The following is an 18707-nucleotide window of genomic DNA, read 5'->3' as shown; positions in this document are numbered from 1 at the left end:
ACCAGCTTCTGTGTTGGCTTGCTTAAATATTTCATGTCAACAGCATGCGGGTGTGGGGTTATGTTTTTAACTTATGAAATAAGAAGATTGTTGGGGACAGTCCTCAGAAAGGTGTCAAGGACTATCCTTATCACCCAGATAATGCTTTTAAGGTAAATTTAGATGTTAGTACCTGCTTAGGTTGGCAGTGCCTCTATTAACGTTGCTCGATTTCGGTTACGTAATTTTGGTTGCTTAACGTGGTTCCTGTGTTGCCCTAGGTTAAATGTCGTGCATATGTTTCACCAGCATAATGCCTTGAAATGATTTCACCTGTGATACAACCTTTCTCCAGCCTTCCAGCACAGGGAAGTCGTGGTGAATAAAGGGTATGGAGAATGTGTGGGGAGGAGAAGAGAATGAGGTGCATGTCTTGCCTAAGCACTCGGTCGTGCTGCAGGGAGCTGGGAGGGAGGCAGAAGGGCAGCAGCATGTCTGCTGTGTCCTGTAGCAGCAAGGATGCTCTACTCAGCTTTAGGGAGCTGCTTGTGGCTTTTCTAGCACTTCCTGCACAGCAAATGAAGTAGCTCATGGCTGGGGCCAGGGGTAGAGCAGGGCTGCTTTTGGAAACTTGGCCCCATGTAAATCCAGAACAAAACACCTATTGATTTATTTAATGGGATCAAGTTTTCATTTGGGGTAAGTGAATGCCGTGTAAACACAGATATAAGAACTTCCTGGAGTGAGCCACTTGACAAAAATTTTCAAAAGTGTACCTTCATGCTGACCCAGTCTGGTTTGGCAGGAGACAGGTGGGTGTATTTCCCAAATCTTGAAGTTTCCACGCACACCCACGGAACATCCCTATAAGTATGCAAACAGATCAGTTGCCCTGCAGCTGATTTGCGTGCACAGCTCTTGCATTTCTTTGTGCAGTGACCCTGATTTGCTGACATCTCCCCATGTGCTTATTTATCCATTTGGTCCGTTGTTCTGTCGTGGTCAGAGTTTGCAAACAATTTACAGTGCAGTAGCGGATGAGGTTAATAACATTTTTTTTCTTATATTTAAATTAGGTGGCATTTGTGGTACTGATGGTAAACAAATTACGTTCTTTTTTTGATGCCGCTTACTTCAACTGCAACTCTTTTCTGATGAAATAGCCACTGGACCAAGCACAACAGGCAAAGCTGCATGCTTACCATGTGAAACTGTAACTGACAACAGGGCAAAACAGTTATCATCCAATGATAACAGTAGTTGTGCAGGTTTATTTGCAATTGGAAATACAATTTGAAGAACTACAAGAACATTTCACTCATATCATGAGCAACAGTCAACTAACGAAGTGTCAACTTATGTTGGCCTGTCTCACCTTATTGATTACCTTTGAATTATCCAGCTAACAAAGTATAATGTGGCTTAAGTGATAAAAATGACAAAATTTGGCCTAAGTGAATAACAATCAACAGCTGAGAATGAATATGTGTGCATGTATTGCATCCTGCTCAGGGATACAGACAGATATGTTATTAAAATGCAGTAGGCATCTTTACTTTGGCAGATACCCAAAAGATGTTGTGAGAAATTGTAAAGATGTATAAAATTGATCATTTAGCATGGTTTAATAAAAGTAAGTACATAAGCATTAAAAAGTAGAAGCTGGATAAAAGACAGTATCATAATCATTCTTACTAGAATTTGGAAGTCTGTCACTAATATCATAGAAATGTCTGTAATATAATTTGTATTGCATTTTTATATTACATTTCATATTTTGCCATCCATACCTTCTGTCCTTGTCAGCACAGGCATTCTTATCTCTTTTCCCTTTTCCTTCTTCTTTTTATCTAATATTTTACTGTAATGATTTAAAACAAAACACAACAAAACAAAAAAAACTCTAATGACACATCTAAGATCAGCAGAAAAAAATCCCAAAAGAAAAATATAGTAAATGTGATCACAGCGTCTGATGGCATCCCTTTCTTCCTCCCCACCATGTGGGCAGACTTCTGAAGCTTTAACTCCATTTTCATTCTGTCCTCATTTGGCTGACCCTTCTTCAGTGGAATCAACGGATCTTTTTGCCTAAGAAAGAGATAGAATAAAATGAAAAGATAAGTGTGAGGGGTGGTTTGTCTTCCCTAAAGTGTGTCTGTTCTCATTCCCCCTTGCGTCTGCCCATGCCACCACCTATATTTTAAGCATGCCTTCCCACCCCCAGATCCATCTGGCCATGACACAGCTCAGGGATGACTAAAGCAGCACGCAGGAGCTTCATGTGACCGTGTTGTCACTTGAGATTCATTTTCCCCCCTTGGTTCCTCCCGGACATTCCCAGGGGCTGCACTTTACAAGCCTATTGCTCCCTCTAGAGCCCTTCAGCCCCGTGCTGGGTTGTTCTGGGAAACCACTGACATAAATCCCTCGTCCTGCCGGACATGAGCTCATGGCTCTCTTTGCTTCCAGACTCGGTCAGATGGGATGCAGCTGAATATTGCAGGGCAGAGCACGGGTACAACACCTTCGGATGCTTGGGAACTGGAGGCTGATCCTTCCCATTTGCTGGCCCAGGAACAGCATTGCTGGGCAGGCACTGGCAGACATTATGCTTTGCGCTTCCTCTTAAGTTCTTACAGCTTCGCACAGCATCCAGGGATCTCACAAGCAATCCTGTAAAGTCATGAGCTGGGGACAACAGACTTTAGCTGTCAAATCAGCAGTAACTCTCCAGGGCACTGTTGGTAGCCTGGTCTCTAGCAAGCCCTTTGGCAGTCTCTGGGTATCATTTCAAAAGTCAGTATTGCATTTTGGCCAAAAAAGCTACTGTTTCCATTATTTTTTTTTTCTGAAAGGGTACTGACATTAATGCTCCTGCAAAATAAATGTTACCAGGCAATTTTTCCTACCCTAGCTATGTGGGAATACTTGATGGAAGCAGTGAGTCCTGTGCTCTACCCATAAACATACGACAGTACGTCTGATGCCAGTGGGAAGGGTTTCCAAAGGCAGCGCTCTGTCCCACATCTGGAGAATTTAATCCTTGTGCTCATCAGGTGCTCTGTGCCTGACGTTAGGAGCTGCCAGGGATAGCTGCAGAGAGCAGCACTCTCTGAAAGGACTGGTGGACCCCAGCAAGGCACGGCTTGGCGTGGGCATCACCCTTCAGCCCTTCCACCATTGGCACAGACTCCCATGATGATACAGTAGTGATCAGCTTAAACACGTTGAGGCACACATCGTAGACCCAAAGTAGAGGTCTCAGATTTTGATATTAGTCAATGAAGGGCTACATGCTGGCTTGCTGTCACCACTGGGCCATAAACAAATTGTCATCATGACTGTTTGAAGCATCTGAACCAGGCCAGCATTTCAGAAGGTCCTCCTGGGGTATGTGATCCCTCTTTATACTCACTAGAGAGGTCAGTCTTTCACTTAGCCTGTGTGACTCAGCTTTGGAGGCACCCGTTCCTTCCTGAGCTGAGCAGAGATGCACAGTGCTCAGCATAAGTCTTCTGCCCTTAGTCAGGAGGTCCAGTTACTTAGAAATTAGAAATCATGGCATCTACTATATCCTCCAGTGCTAGGGAGTCTGAATATGGCCTGCAGTGACTAATCTGGTATTATTTCCACCAGTATAGTCTGCTGCATATTGTATATCTGTGTGTGTGTGTGTGTGTGTGTGTGCTGGTGTATAGGTGTATTATGCAAGGGTATGCTGAAAATAAAAATTTGTCTTGTATCTTGGCTCTACCATAATACATAAAAACAAGGAGGGGAAGTTTATTGTCATGCTGTCATCCCAAAGCAGGTACACCCATAAAACATATATTTCACTAACAATACCTCCAATCTAAACCTGCCTTTGTCAACCAGGCACATAAATGATGAATAATGTAGAAGCTATGAATAAAAATGATAAAACCACTTAATAAAACTAAATGTAAATGAAACAGAACAACCAGAGAAAAACACAGCCAGAATTACTGGTAAGCAGCAACGAGTGACACGTAGGTTTATGGTTATATAGCCCTGTGGTTAACCAGTATGTGGTTAATGAATAGTCTTCTGTCAACAAGAAGTAAGCTAAGTATCTTCCTGCTTTTGCCAGCTTGTATCACAGACTTATATTGGTTCTGAGATCTCTGTTTTGTAGATCTTGAAAGTAACTTTGCTCCCCTCTTCTTTATCCTGGTCTTGTGGACTGATAATGTGGCCACATCGTCCTTACAGTTCATCATTCTAATGTCTTTTTTTTTTCTGCAGTTTTTTTCTATGTGGAAACTCTTCAAAGGCCTTCTGAATAAACAAATAGACTGTATTCTAGCAAAACAGCAGAAGCACCTTAGCTAACGCATCAGCAGTTGTTAAAAAAAAATAAACTGTGAACAAGATGGAAGTACTGCAGATTAGTAAAGGGAATAATGCATATTTTCAAAGTCTCTCAGTCTCGGTGATCTAAGTGTTGCATCTAACAATATAGGGAAACTACATATATATATATTTTCTGTTTTGAAAGAAGAAAGAACTACAGGTGCCTCTCCGATGTTAGTTAAGTCTAATGCTAAGGGTGTTAAAGCTTGTTGGAAGGAAGCTTATTGAACTTTATTACTGATGCCTCGTAGAAAGATCTGGTGTGATGGTGGAAAAAGAATAAAAAAGCTTTATCACATAACTTGGTATTAAAAAATGTCAGGAACACCATGATCCTTGGTCAAGGTAGGTGTAGGACACAAGAGTTGGGGTCCAAAGTCCCTGAGGCAGTGATCTAAAATTACTTTTGCTTCAGCTGGAATTCTTTTGATCTCAGGGACTGCTTTCTAGTAAGAAAGTGGAGGTGCAAAGATAGCGGCCTGGGATCTGGGAGGTTTGTATTTCAGCTTCTGTTTTCTCAGGGCTGTGATTCAGGATTATTGTCGGATTTAGTTGCAGCAGCCAAAGTGGTTAGCATCGCTGGCCACAGGCTTCCTGTGAGATCTTGGCCAAGATACTTTATCTGCCCACAGTTCCTCATCTGCAAAGTGGGGAGAATACCTCTCTAGTTCAGAGGGATGCAATGAAGACAGTTTCCAGTAATAACTATGCGTGTGCGGTGCGCTCACTGTGCTGTTGATGCAGACCATTAGCACCACGGTAGGAATTGCATTAAGAGAAGTATTGAATTGCAAGTAAATGTGCATAGGGAGGGGGAGAATATTGCTGCTTGAGGCAGGCATTTATACTTGTATTTACATTTACATTTATATTTATTTATATAGATAAACCAAGCAAACTATAGGAGTGGGAGGTCTTAGGAGGGAAGAAACTCCTCCTTCAGGAGGGCTGGAGCCAAGCGATGGAATGAGCAGGCAGAGCTGTATGGGAAGGGCACAGCATGTGTCCAAAGCAGAAGAACCTCAATATTCTTACAACCGTTCCTGGTTATCTAACTTGAGGTGATGGCCCTTGATGTCTCTGACTGATAATGAAGATTTCTGCCAGTGTCTGAATCCGCCATGATGCTGAGATAACGATGCTAAACCTGCTGACAGCCAATGTTTTTACTGCTGTCCAGGCCAAAGTCGTAATGAATACATACATGAGGTCTTATCAAAGATAGAGAAAGTTACTTCTGTTACTGAGGAAATGCCTAAAGTAATGCTGGCATTGGCCAAAAGCAAATCAGAGGTAGCAGGATTTGAATGCATCACAGTCACAAGGGGATACAAAACCATCCAGCCTCCCCAGCAGCCATCCAAATGAGCACTTTTCAGAACTCAGAGCTGTGGCATGCACACAACAGTTTTGAAAAGGCCTTCACAGTTTTCTTACTGAATAATAGAGAAACTGAGCATAATGCTCCGCTATGTCTTCATAACATGTTTTAATTCTCTGCGGACAGGCAGCGGGGATTTTTTATTTTTTCCATTCCCTTGTTTCTTGGCATTGCAGTAGCAGATTATTTTTAAAGGGTTCATAATATGGAATTGATCTAACGCTAGCTTCAACACCAAAGCACGGGATTTTACGATCTGCCTAGGGGACCTGAGCACCCAGTTCTCTTCAATTTTAACAAGCACTGTTGATCAGATTCCTGTGGCAGTTTTGGAAGAGTCAGCCACAATTTCCAAGCCTCTCTGAACTAACAGCTTTTAGAAAGTACAGATAGTGCACCAGTAGTCAAGTAGATCAGATAAACTACAACTGTTAGGGGTAACCACCTTATTTTACAAACAAAATATAGATCATTTACATATAAATTAATTATTATTTTTTTCAAATGCTTTGAGCAGTTGCCACAGAGGGAATGCATCCAGCAGCAGACAGTGGTGAGGTTATACACCACGCTGTCTGTGCTTGTATCTGTCTTTAGATATGGACAGTTGAAGTGTTTTGGTGCCATTTGGAGTGTTCTGGTGCTATTGGAAAGGACGAGTACACCTTTTCTCGATGTATGTTCAGTAACCTTTTTCCCTGTTGCAGGGAAAAGCTTCACGCTGACCATCACAGTCTTCACGAACCCTCCACAAGTAGCCACGTACCACAGAGCCATCAAGATAACGGTGGATGGACCTCGTGAACCCAGAAGTAAGTGAACTAACAACATTTGCAAAAGGTGATGTTGATGGTTTAGTACAGGAGTTCCTCACCAGCCACATGAAATGCAGCAACATCCAGTGCATGTGGAGCAGTGGAGGTGCCTCAAGCCAAGGCTGTCCCATGAATGGTTTTAATTATGCCTTCCTGAAGCCTTATTTTTCAAGGGTGCCCAGCTGATCCAGAATATGAATTGCATTGCATTTATGAAGTATCTACCCAGGGATGATTTGGATCATACCCAAAAGCTGACAAAAGGGATGCTGGTAAAAGGTGGGCAGTGTATACCCTATGCATCATTTCTTGCTAGCCTCGCCTTTCAGATGTTAAGAGGGTTTTAAAGCATTGGAAACCAATATGTCATTGATCCAAATTTTCAAGCTCAGCCACCCTGCGAAAATAAATAAATGCCTGAGAGAGGACACCTGGTTGCTGCATTGTAGAGTTCACTGTGCCTCGTTCCTTGGTATAACTTGGGAAAACAGTAATTGTTGAGAGTAGTGCTTCCAACAAGCAGATGCAATTACCCCACTGGAACACCCATTCTCACAGACAGGCAATCTTTCCTATTTTTTTTTCTTTTTTTTTTTTTTTAAGAATAAATTATAAGGAGAAGATGAATGATTTGGTATCTTCAGGGAATTGCCCACACTTTTCACACACGCAGTTGTTTTTGTGAGGTTGAAGAGGGAAGGTTGCTTTGTTTGGGATGGAAATGGGGTGAGGGTTGAACAGATAGGCAGATGTAAATGCTCCTGCAGCACATGCTCTGCCTATTACCAGAGGCAATCCCTAACCTCAGTCACTAGCCCGTGTGTGGAATTTTCATATTTTTATCAAAATGCCCTGATGCAAATTGAGGTTTGTGGTTAGTTTTTCACTCCTCCTGCACACTTGGCAGAAGTTCTGGCTGTTGCTTAAGTGGAGTCGTCCCGGGAGAAGAGAGCAGTAAGATTCAAACACCCACTAGAGAATGAGACTTACGGCTCTGGGCTACTTAATTGAGTGGTGGAAAAAAAGAATGATTTGAAACTTGAGTTAAAATAGCTTAGAAAACTCCTATCTTTCATGTACATTTTCTTCCAGAGCCTTCATTTGTCTGAGTTGTGTCGTGGTGCTGCATATATTTAATGGAAGTTTCTGCCCTATATTTTTTTGGATGTAAGGCCAGACTTTAAAACAAATACTGCTGTCAGGGCAAGGCTTCTTACTTAGTTTGCATTTGTTTTTCTGAAAATTGTGGTTGGATTGTCCGTGAAAAATATCCCCGGTGAACAAGGCAGCTGTGCACATAAAATAGATATTTGTATATGCGAGCTACTGATTTGCGTATGCAATTACCTGGGCATGTTCATAGTTTGCACACAACAAATAAGCATTAGTTGTTTGAATATGAGTCTGCTAGAATAGTAAGAAACAAAACCATCCTGCAGGCATACCTACTGTTTTAAATCAATTCTTCAGTTGCTATAGTAGTTAATATTTAATAAGATTCTACATTTTAAAAAGGAAGTAGAAATATAATACATTCTGAAGCAACACATGTATCTTCCTGACTCAAATGTATATAAAAGCTTCCTTGTAAATGATTTCACTTTGTCGTAAGCAAGTCAGAGGTACAAAGGAGCTCCATAGTCGAGGAGGCTTTATGTGTGTTGTGAGCAGACGTCAGCCCCCCACCTTGGCAGGAATGCACAGCTCCTTTTATCGCTAAGTCACTCGTGACACAAGGTAGAAGGGATTATGCTCCTTTCACTTGTAAGTGGGCTACAAAGTCCTTCAGCTTGACTTCCCACCAGGGGGTTCTGAACTGTGGCGGCTGTTGCAGTCAGTCTGGACCCTGCTGTCCTCCTGGTACATCTGACTGAAATACGGGGTGGCTCGGAGGGATGTAGCACATGCTGCGAAGGAAGGAAGAAATAGTACCCAGTGCTTTCGCCCTTCCTTGTTCCTCACATGTTTGGAACAACCCTTACCTCAGTTTTCCCAGCTAGCACCACGTCACCAATTTCTAGTAATTAAACTCAGAATTCATTCTCTCCAAGTAACTCTTGTGGCTCTGAGACAGTTCTGTCTGTTTTGGGCTATACATTTCTTTTTATGCCCTCGCTCAGTGGGTGTATCCTCTTCTGCACTGACCTGATTAGATCAAGGTGCATTTGCAGCCTGTACAAAAAAAGGTTGCATGGCTGCTACCTGTACAAACTCATGTGTAAGATTTGTGGCTGGTCATATCAGCACGTGCATGCTGTGTCCTGAAAAGCTTTGAAATGATATCAGCCTTCTTGCATTCAGGCAGGAATCAAAATAAAAACTGCTAGATTAGAGGAGTGTTTCTTGATTCAGTGATCAATATTTGGGAACTTCCGTGCCTGGAGATCCATGACTCACTCTCTCTCCTGACCTGAAGGAACAGCAGAAATACTGAGCTGTGTTTTCTAAGATGTCCTGATTCGAAAGAAATCTGAGGAAGGTAGCAGTGGGATCAAAATTAGATACTGCTTTCTTGCAGACCTCTGGAAAAAAAAAACATACTCAACTCCAAAACAAACTCCAGCAACTTACTTTTAATTCATTTACTTTTTTGTTGTTGTTGTTCATAACAGTTGCAGATAGACTGAATCTAGTGCCCATGTTGCCTGTAAAAAATACTGGAAGTTAAGGTGCCATTTTTGAGGGGAGAGGCAATCTGAGACAGAATTCAGCACTTCATACCAGGACAATTTTTAGTTACTCTGACAGGTTGTAAAAATACTTAAAACAAAACCAAACACCCTTAGACTGATTAACTTAAGAAATAAGAGAAACACTTTCTTTCTTTTGTCTTCTGAGAATGATAGATTAAGAGCAGTTTCTGAGACAGAATTAGAATGGTTCTAAAACCATTTTTTTTAATGAAAAAGGACAGCCTCTTCAGCTATGCATACTTGGGGAAAAGAACTTCAAAATGTAATGCAAAGCAGGATTTCAAGACATTTTGGGAAAGTAGAAAAATACTCAAATTAAAGGCTCCAGAAACAAGTATACAGAGCATGGACGTTTTGGCTCACTGTCATGTGTGGAGATGTCACGATATGTGATGATAGCACGGTGTGTTTCATCACAGGTGTGCACCTCCCCTGTCTGCAGAAAGGCCTGGCTGTCCAGGTTTTCAGACTATGGGTTCTTGCATTGTACATTTGGTCACAATGTACAAAGTATGGCCAATTCGTTGCCCAACAGCCTATTTGCATGTGTAACTACCACGCAGTTTGCATTTACAACTGTGATAATTACTTGTGTGCATTATTTACACCATTGCCTTTTTTTTGCCATTGAATTTCTGACTGTGCCTATCCAGATGATACTTCTCATCAAATTGTCATGGTATGTAGAGAGAGCCAAGGTACTTAAGAATCTGGCTCTTCCTCCACTGCATTCATTATGTATTTTTAAATCTCTTTTGAACTTAGTATTTTCATTCTCCAGCTTTACAGAAGTGCTTATTTTCAATTTTTTATTTTTTTTTATAAAAAGAAATGATACTGCACTGTCAGGGAGAAGGGCAAGATGACCTAACCCATCATTTTCTTCTCCAACTTCTATGATTCTATGATTCATAAAGCAATTTATGTTTTTATGAGCTAAGTCCATGGGGGAAATCATTAGCAGTAACCAGATCAAGAGTAGTGCTCCTGATGAAAATACTTTTGGTTGGGAAACTTGGTAGAAATAGTATGACTCTTAAATTAAATATTTCCCTTAGGCCATTTGACCTACTGTGTATGTCTGCTCAAAAATTAGGTTTTTCTTCTTTTGACTGCTTCTTTCTGTTTTTCTCATTGAATTGTTTTAACCTACATAACTCTGAAAAAATCACTAATGGACCAGGTGCCTGGAAACTTTGCAGAATGAAAAGGCTGCATAGATTTAGCCCTGGTGGCCCTGAGCTGTCCAAGGTTAAGCTGTGCATTAAATGTGATTATCCCATATTGGATACGTGGTTTTCCCAAAAACATTTTTTGCATCCTTGTATCAAAGGGCATGATGCTGCAAAACAGAGAGAGAGAATAATTTTGCTGAGCAGGGTTGGAGAAGGTGCTTTAAGAGCTGCTGGCCCAAGAAGTGCCTTTCCAGGGACAGAAGTTGGCTTTTGCCTCCCAGCAGAGTTAGCCATGAGGTGCACACGTGTGGTCAACCACAGTTGAGGGCACCCTCAGATCTTGGTCTGAAGTGATCCCTGCTTGCTTGTGAAGTTCCTGGGGAAACCCTTGGCCTGTAGCTGCTTGGAAGGAATGCCTTCACCTTCAGCTTCTCCTGCAAGGAAAAGCCAAACTGTTCTCCAACCCCGTCATCTTGGTGACCTGAAATAACATGAAATGCCTTCATTTCTTGCTTTCTGCTGCAAGCACCTCCATCTGCTGGAAACTGAGACTAACATATATCAAAGAACAGTTTAGAAATGGTGAGAACATGAGTCATTGTGGCATTGGAAGACACCCACCACATAAATTTCAGTGAAGGCTTACCAGATTCTTCCACTCACCTGGAGATGTACAGTGCTTAAAGCTACTCAAAAGTAGAAAGTATGTAGAGGGAAATGTGGCAGTTCAAGCTCCTTGTCTATATAACATGTCCCTGTACTGAAATGCGAGCGTGGCTGGGACTCTCTTTGCCTTTGCTAACACTAGCTGCATGCCACACACTCCACAGCACACTGCCCTCTGAGGATAGGAACCCAAATGTGCAAATCACTTTTTAAAAATCTTGGCTAAGACACTCACCCCCGAGAGGTTCCAATCTAAATAAATCTTGTGTAGACAAAAGAAAGGGATGGGCTGCAAGCAGAGCTGGTGGCGGAGCAGTGCTGTTTCTCTGCGTGTATTTGTAGCCCTGCGTCCCATTGTCTCATTGACACTGCCTGGTGAGTGGGTGGACGGGTGCTTAAATTATGAGCATGCTCTGGAGATGGCTGTAGTCAGCTTGTGCAATGGTAACGTGCAAGCCTACAGCAGCTGTGTGAAGTTACAAAACATTTCTAGCCCGAATTCGAGCAGCGTGACTTAGTGCATCACTGTCTCTGAATGGGTTCATGTGTTGTTGGTTGCCTTTGCATGCATATGTGTTCATCTCTATAGAGCAATGGATCCAGAGCAGGACCATCATACATCATAGGACCATTGTATAGCTTAGGATCATCTGACTTTGGATGTTAAAAAGTTGCTACACAACAGAACCCACTGCTCCTAAAAACAGTGTTGTTTGTTCTCCATAAGATATGCAAAGGATTACAAAACATGTCAATGCTCAGCATTCCCTGGTGATGGGGGCATCCTTTTTGTCCTACTCAGCATTTCCCTTCTGGTTTTAATACCAATATCCTTGAGGTTTTGTGATGTAGACATTTCCTTTCAACCTGGAAAAGATGGTTTGGGGATTATTTTCCCTGGCATTTATCAGCCTCACTGCTGAGTCAGTGAGGAGAGTTGATGTTAGGTAACATGAGTAGGGAACTGGTCATTTTAGCTTAATGAAATTGCCAAAATACAAAATCTTGTGTCAAGCATTGCTATACAGACTGCTTTTCTGGGGGTGTGGTAGCTCATATATTTGCTTGCCTATTTATTGAGCTGTTTCTTTTAAAGTTAGATAGAAGTGTTGACAATACAAGCTCCTTCCTCACATTAAGCAGGTAAAGAGAGGAAATCAGAGTTGTTGTGGGGTAGGCTAGGAATGGCAATACAACTAGCCTGGTCCTCTAGAAATTATATTTCAGTTCCTTGTTCAAGTCACTTAATCCCACACAGCTCTTTTTCTTTCCTTCTTGAATTACGGTGATTTTAAATTGAGAAGAGGTTTGTAGGTTGTTGTGTTTTTTTTTTTTAATTTCTTTCACTTTTTTTGTCTTTGCCAATTTATTTTTTGCATTGAATATTCATTATTTTATTGCTTAATGGCTGAGTGGCTGCAAAGACTATGGTGAGTATTTTTAAGTGTTTACTTATGTTTGCATGATGGATTTTCAAATATATCCAGTCTTGGTCTAGCTCTGCTGAAATCAGTGGGAAAGTCCTCTGTAGCTGTGACAAAAGCAGAATTAGGTGATTGTATATTACTTCGGAAAATGCTTCCAAAGCAGCCAGTAGGTCTGACGTTCATTACAGGGTTGTGACTATCTGCTGGTCTGGTCTCCACTGAAGACCCTAGCTCATTGACATGCCAATTTTCTTTCCAGTGAAGTGGGTTGGTGGTGCTCTAAGTCAGAGAATTGTGAGTCTGGTCCTGAATCCATCCCGTTGTCTTCAGCAAGGGTGGCCTTTCAATGGCAGACACAAAACGTCAGCAACTGAAGGGTTTGCAGCAGCTGCCGGGGCCTTGCATGAGCTGGGGAACGGTGGATTTCTAGTTCAAACCTGCTGGGGTTTCGAGGGTGTCATATAACCCCTGCCCTTCCTAGAAGGAGGTTAGCCAGCCAAGCGGTGCTGTTGGAGCATCTGTTGGCAACCCCGCTGCCCCATACAGGGCTTGCCACCAAATGCCTGCTGTGCTGCCAGCAACAGAGGCGGTTTCATTCAGGGGTGCATGGGAGGGCAGCAGGATGTGAATGCAGGCCACCTCTGCAGCCTGATCCCTTCCACCCCTCCTTCAGCAGGACACCACAGGGAGGGAGGTCTCCTCCTCAGGCTCCCGTGGGAGAGAGGGGAGGGAAAATGCAGGATGTGAACCCTGGGAACTGCAGCTTCCACTCTATGCAGGAGTGGTCAGGCACTCACGTTTGCCAAGCGAGCTTCTGGCATACAGAGCCTTTCTGAGGCCTCAGTTCTTGAGAAGTTGTCTTTCTTAGGGATTTAACAAAATGAGCACTTAAGAGAAATGCAGGATCAATCGTATGGCATTCCCACCCGTGCTGCAGTCCCTCCTCACTTTACCTGCCCTGGGTTATCTGAAGGTGCAGCAGTCCCATCCCTGTAGGCCCGTGTGAAAACACGGCAGGTTTTTGCTTCATCCTCTGTCACCCATTGTAACGAATGCAAAAAGGGCTTTTGCTCTGGATCTCAGTTTGTGCCCTTGTTTTTTGCTTGTCTTTTGCAATCGGGAATTGTAATGAGTAAATGCATTATCTGGTAATGTTGTTGGTGAATCTTGGTCAGACTGTCCGAACATCAGTGCTGCATGGGTCATTGCAAAGCAGGAGGGAAAGAATTGCTTGGGAGAGGCTGCGTCCACTGATTTCTGAATCATAGGAGAGAGTTGTCTGTATCATTACAGCACATTGTGCTTGTTAATGTCCAAAACATATCCTAAGGAAAGGGAAGTATGGAAACATCATCTCCCTTGCCTTCTTTAACTGTGGAGCAGATAAGGAACAGCTTGTGAAAATGGGAGGAGACGTGAAAAAGTATTTAATCAGCCACAAATGAAAAGTCCATACTTTTTTTTTTTCATCAGCATCAGACCTTTGTTCTTCCCTGGCAGAGTGGTGTTGTTTGAGCCTATTAAGCAAAATGCACCAGGCCATCTTCTGCAGGCTGACCAGTCAAGAGGAGTCAGGCTGTGTCATAACCTCAGCACATAAAGCTGCAGAAAAAAATTTAGGCGACCATGTTGATTTAATTATTAAGGATTCTGTTTGTCTGAGTCCGTCTGCCTCTCCTACCTACACCCTGCATTATGGGCTGTTCTTCATTACCTGCTCTACCTATCTTCGCAATCTAGCCGCAAACAGTTTTGGTTGACCACACCACTTCCCTCTTGAAAGTTAATACTGTTTGACTCATTCTGCACTGCAAACACCAAGCCAAAGAAAACAAGCCAAAGAATAACCTGCTTGTATGCAGTTTGGAAACTTCTCAGAGGCCCTGCTTTCAAAATGCTATACAGTAGCTTACTATATCTCCCTGCAGCTGCAAAGAAAATGAGGAAAGCAAAAAAAAAAAAAATGGTTCAAGAACCTAAAATAAAGACTAGGCAGAACTGCATGAAATTTATGAGCTTTCAGTGAACTGCAGTTCTGTGTAGGCACAATGGAGCATTAGTAGAGAGGAAGGACTGCTTAGTAACCTACAGATAAAAATATTCAACCTCATTTATTTGGAAAATCAGGTATTTTCAGCTATTGTGTGAAAACACCAGTCACCAGCCTTGTTAAAAGCAAAGGTCTTCAGTTCAAGGGAAGCACATAGCCTGGGTACTTTTTTTTTTTTTTTTGGACAGGAGCAAAGTTTTTCACAAGTCTTCAAAGCCTGTGCAGTCAATATCCATGGAGGGTAAATTTAGTATTGTGTTGACAGATTCCCCTGCTTTATGTAAACAGTGAGCCATGGGACTTGACCATTAAGTTCTAGGTCTCTTGTTCAGCTCTATATGAGGCTGAACTGGGGAGTCTTTCTACTATCTGAAGATATTTCAGTAGGCTGATGAACTGAGTTTCTGCCCTTCAGTGCTACTGTGTTGGTGCAACTCACTTTTCTATGCATTTGTCCTCTCAAAGGCACTGCAAGGAAGGCAAATGCTAGCATCCCTGCTTTGCACAACCCTGGCTGAGAGGGTGGGGGCCCAGATTCATCCCACCTAAGTCTGTGCATTTAATTAAGGTGCCTGAATTAGGAAGCTCATCCCCTGCATTCAGTGGAGGGACAACCACCTCCAAACGGTGGATCAGTCCTTGCTGTCTGAGGCTTCTGTTTCTGCAGCTTTTTCTTTGGACAGAGATCTCTTTTTGTGCCTATGTTTTTCTTGGTTGCTGGCTTAGTTGTTGGTTGGCTGGTTGTGCTTCATTCTGCACCTCCTCTCTCATCCATATCTTCAACTGTTATGTCTCAGCCCATGTCTGGAGGGTATTCTTATGGCAGCTTGTACGTGTGGGAAGATGCAAACTATAAAGAAACAAAAGAGGCTTTTGGCAATGTGCTGCTTAAGTTGGGAGTCATTCAAACTTTGTCAAGGAGTCAGGATTTCTGGATCGTATACATCAACATGGGGGAAAGAGAAAAGAAGGTAAAGGGTATAATTTTGCAGACTAATTTAACTTCCATGAACAACTTCTTCCCTCAAAACTCCTAACACACACTTCCCTTACTTTTACTTCACTGAGGTGACCTAATTCCTGAGATGAACCCACAGAATAATTGCATTTTGACAACAAAAATCGAGGGCACCTGTATGTCAGGATCATCATGGCAGGGTGGATACATGGCAAGAAAAATAATTGTGGGTTTTTGTTGTTGTTTTTTTGTTGTTGTTGTTGTTTTTAGGATTTATGAAGAAGCATGTTTGTGTATTGCTACTTGTTAGTACAGCACGAGCTGTACCGGCAGAGCTGGAGGGGAGAAAGCATCTTTCCTGTCTTGCAGCAATTTCCAAGATTGCTTTTACTGGCTGTTGTAACTCAGGATGAATGTGAGACTTCTCAAGTGTTTGTCAGGAGCAGAGAGGTCCAGCCCTGAGCAGCCCATAGTCTTGCCCGTAGTTGTGCACTCAGCATGCCTGGCTGGAAGGAGGATGACCAAAAGGCCCAGGTTTTGCTTTTTTTTCCTGGACGGGTGCTTTCTTCACCCACCATTCCTGTTCTCAAAATGTGGGCTCTCTCACTGCAGCTGGAGAATGAAATACGGATAGAAATGGGGGGAGATGGGCTCCCAGCCTATATTTAGGGCTCTCATATGGAAAATAGGAAAATTAAGTTCATTTTTTATTGCAGATCAGGCAAGACGGACTTGATTCTGACTCTCCCATCCTGGAGAAGGACTCCTTGTTAGAAATTTGTAGCTTGCTCTATCCATAGCATCTATTTGTGAATTGTTTTTTTCTTTTTTTTTTTTTATGTTGTTTTTAAAAAGAAGCCGTAAGAAAAACAATATCGCTGGGAGTATTTAGCTACTTTTAAAAAATGTAGGAAAAAATGTACCCCAGCTGCTCAGCAGGAGCTGCCAGCGTGTGTGTCGCTACTGTGCAGTGAGTGTGGGGTGAGGAACCTGAACAGAGTTGCCATCAGCTGCCTCGCATTTCCCACAGGCGAGGGTCTGCACCGGGGGAGCTACTGGAGAGCAGCAAATGGGCCGCATGAATCCTGGTGTGCCTTCTTGGCAGCACCGGACACTTGTTTAACATACAGCCAAATTGGATTATCAAGTGGAAAAATTAAATGCTGAGCAAAGGATCACACCTGAAATGTCTAGTATGTCTGCAGTTACTGAGAGCAACAAACAGATTTTCCATAAAGGCACGGAAAGCCCGAGGTTTGCCAGGGAGCTGATAGAAGAAGCACAGCTGGAAATATTTCCTGGTGTCAGTCCGTCTGTATTTGGCATTACGCAGTGCTGGCGTTATTTGGTGTTCGGCTTTTGAAGGGCATCTGGATGTCAGGCTGTTCATTGTGCCGGGGAATGGTGCATGTGCATAATGTCCAGTCTCATTCATGTGTTTCCCAGTACCTCGAGCCTAAGGTCAGGTTGGGTCCGATGACCAACACTGATTCTGCCAGTAATTACAGACACAACACAGAAATGTTTAGCATAATATCCTGTCTGCCATGCTCTTCCTACTGTCTGGAAATAAGGCTTTCCCTGCACGGTACTTAAGAAAAACAGCCAAAAAATATAATTGCTGATGAGTCTATTTGAAGCTCTGACTGCCATCACCATTATTTCTCCTCACTGCAGCAATATTTTTAACTGAGGAGAAGGAAAACATCCTACAGTGTGTCTAGTTCCTTTTTTAGGAACATTTTACGCTGTATTTTTAACACTGTACAAGAGGTTGGTGTGTTCCAGTGCTGTCCTGCAATGATCTCTGTAATGCCCAAATGTGGTATAAGTCCTTTCCAAACCATGGAGGCTAGGGAGGAAACCACTTTTCAGGCTGGTTTCATTTTCAAGCATCACTTTCTAGAACCCCATGGGCTGCCATATAACAATGGTTAGTGCATACATCTCTGCAGGATCAAGTCAGGTCTGCTTTAAAACACAGTAAATGGTGTTATATTAGTTGCTGCTCCTGTGCAGATAGCAAATCAGGGGAAAAGACTGTAAATTATTTTACAATTGGGACATTTGGGACATAGAAAAATATTATGCACTTAAGGCACTATTTCCATTGTTAGCAAAAAATGTGTTGTTTTTTTTTTTTTTCAGCAGGATGGATGATTTTCAAGCATTTGCAGTACTCAGCTTTGTAGTAATGTAGAAGTCCTATACTTTAATTCAGTTTTGCTTGCAAGATTATATTATTTTTGCACTAAAAAGCATGTGCTCCCTTCCTACAATAATGTGAAAGAGCAGATTTTCTTCTCACTCCTCACTACGTACAAAATAATTGGATTTATTTTAACTCCATGGTACAAAACAATGTTTACCACTTTATTAGCTAGACACAATGAAACATGGCTTATTTTCTACCCAGCTAGAGCTGGAGCCTAACCAAAGCCCTGCACACAAACAGCCCTGAAAACTGGAGATGCTTGGATCAAGTTCCAAAATGGTTCCAAAGTGGCAAGATTTCATTAAACCAAAGCATTGGGTCTGGTCAGACACTCCCCACTTTGGCAAAGCCTGAACAGATACGACATTTTCCCCTTGGATAAACCACTTTTTGGGTTGCACAGGTTGCGAAATCTTCTATTTCCATCCTTGGAAAAAGGGATGCAGAGGAGTGAGAGGGAGGTATTCTGCTCCCTTTGGGGACAAAGGGCTCTGCTTAAATAAGCTCCCCTTGTGCTATCCACACACACACAAGTACAATCTGCTGATTTGGGGCAGAAAACTTGTGCATTATATACATGAAAACTTGAGGCTTCTCTGCCTGGTTGTGTCTCTGGCCCCAGGTCTGTACCCTGGGGTACCTCCAAACTGTGAGGTTTGTGCGTGAATGGGAGCAAGTGACAGAAGAGTGTGCTTGTCTCATCAAAACTGGAAAGAAAGAAAGAAAAAAGTGCATCAATTCACTACAGCAGTCTCCTACCAAGCATACACAGGAATTTCGGTAGCTTCGTCGGGCAGAATGGGAGCACCTAGGGCCTCACACCTTTCCTGGATGTGCACAGGATGGGGGCTGCCAAGACACGTCGTTCTGGTCGCTTCCGCGTCCAGAGCTCCAAGCAGGTGGCTGCTGTCCAAGCCGAGCGCTCCACAGCCTCTTGAAGTCTATAAAACTGCGTTTCCCTCCCATTAAGA

At 42.7% G+C, this 18707-nt stretch overlaps 1 protein-coding gene across 6 annotated transcripts in view; it reads left to right on the top strand.

Moving 5' to 3' along the window:
• Positions 1-18707, top strand: part of RUNX1 (RUNX family transcription factor 1) — a 174059-nt gene that overhangs the window by 117216 nt on the left and 38136 nt on the right. For all 6 annotated transcript variants that reach the window (XM_083819982.1, XM_083819978.1, XM_083819979.1 and 3 more), the window contains one exon: positions 6445-6549. In XM_083819982.1, coding sequence (XP_083676108.1) covers positions 6445-6549 — 105 coding nt within the window. The remainder of the gene's footprint in view (positions 1-6444; positions 6550-18707) is intronic.

This window comes from Anser anser, assembly GCF_964211835.1.
Source record: "Anser anser genome assembly, chromosome: 1".
NCBI lineage: Eukaryota > Metazoa > Chordata > Aves > Anseriformes > Anatidae > Anser > Anser anser.
The sequence above is the reverse complement of the archived record's forward strand: the minus strand, read 5'-3'. Positions and strand labels throughout refer to the sequence as shown.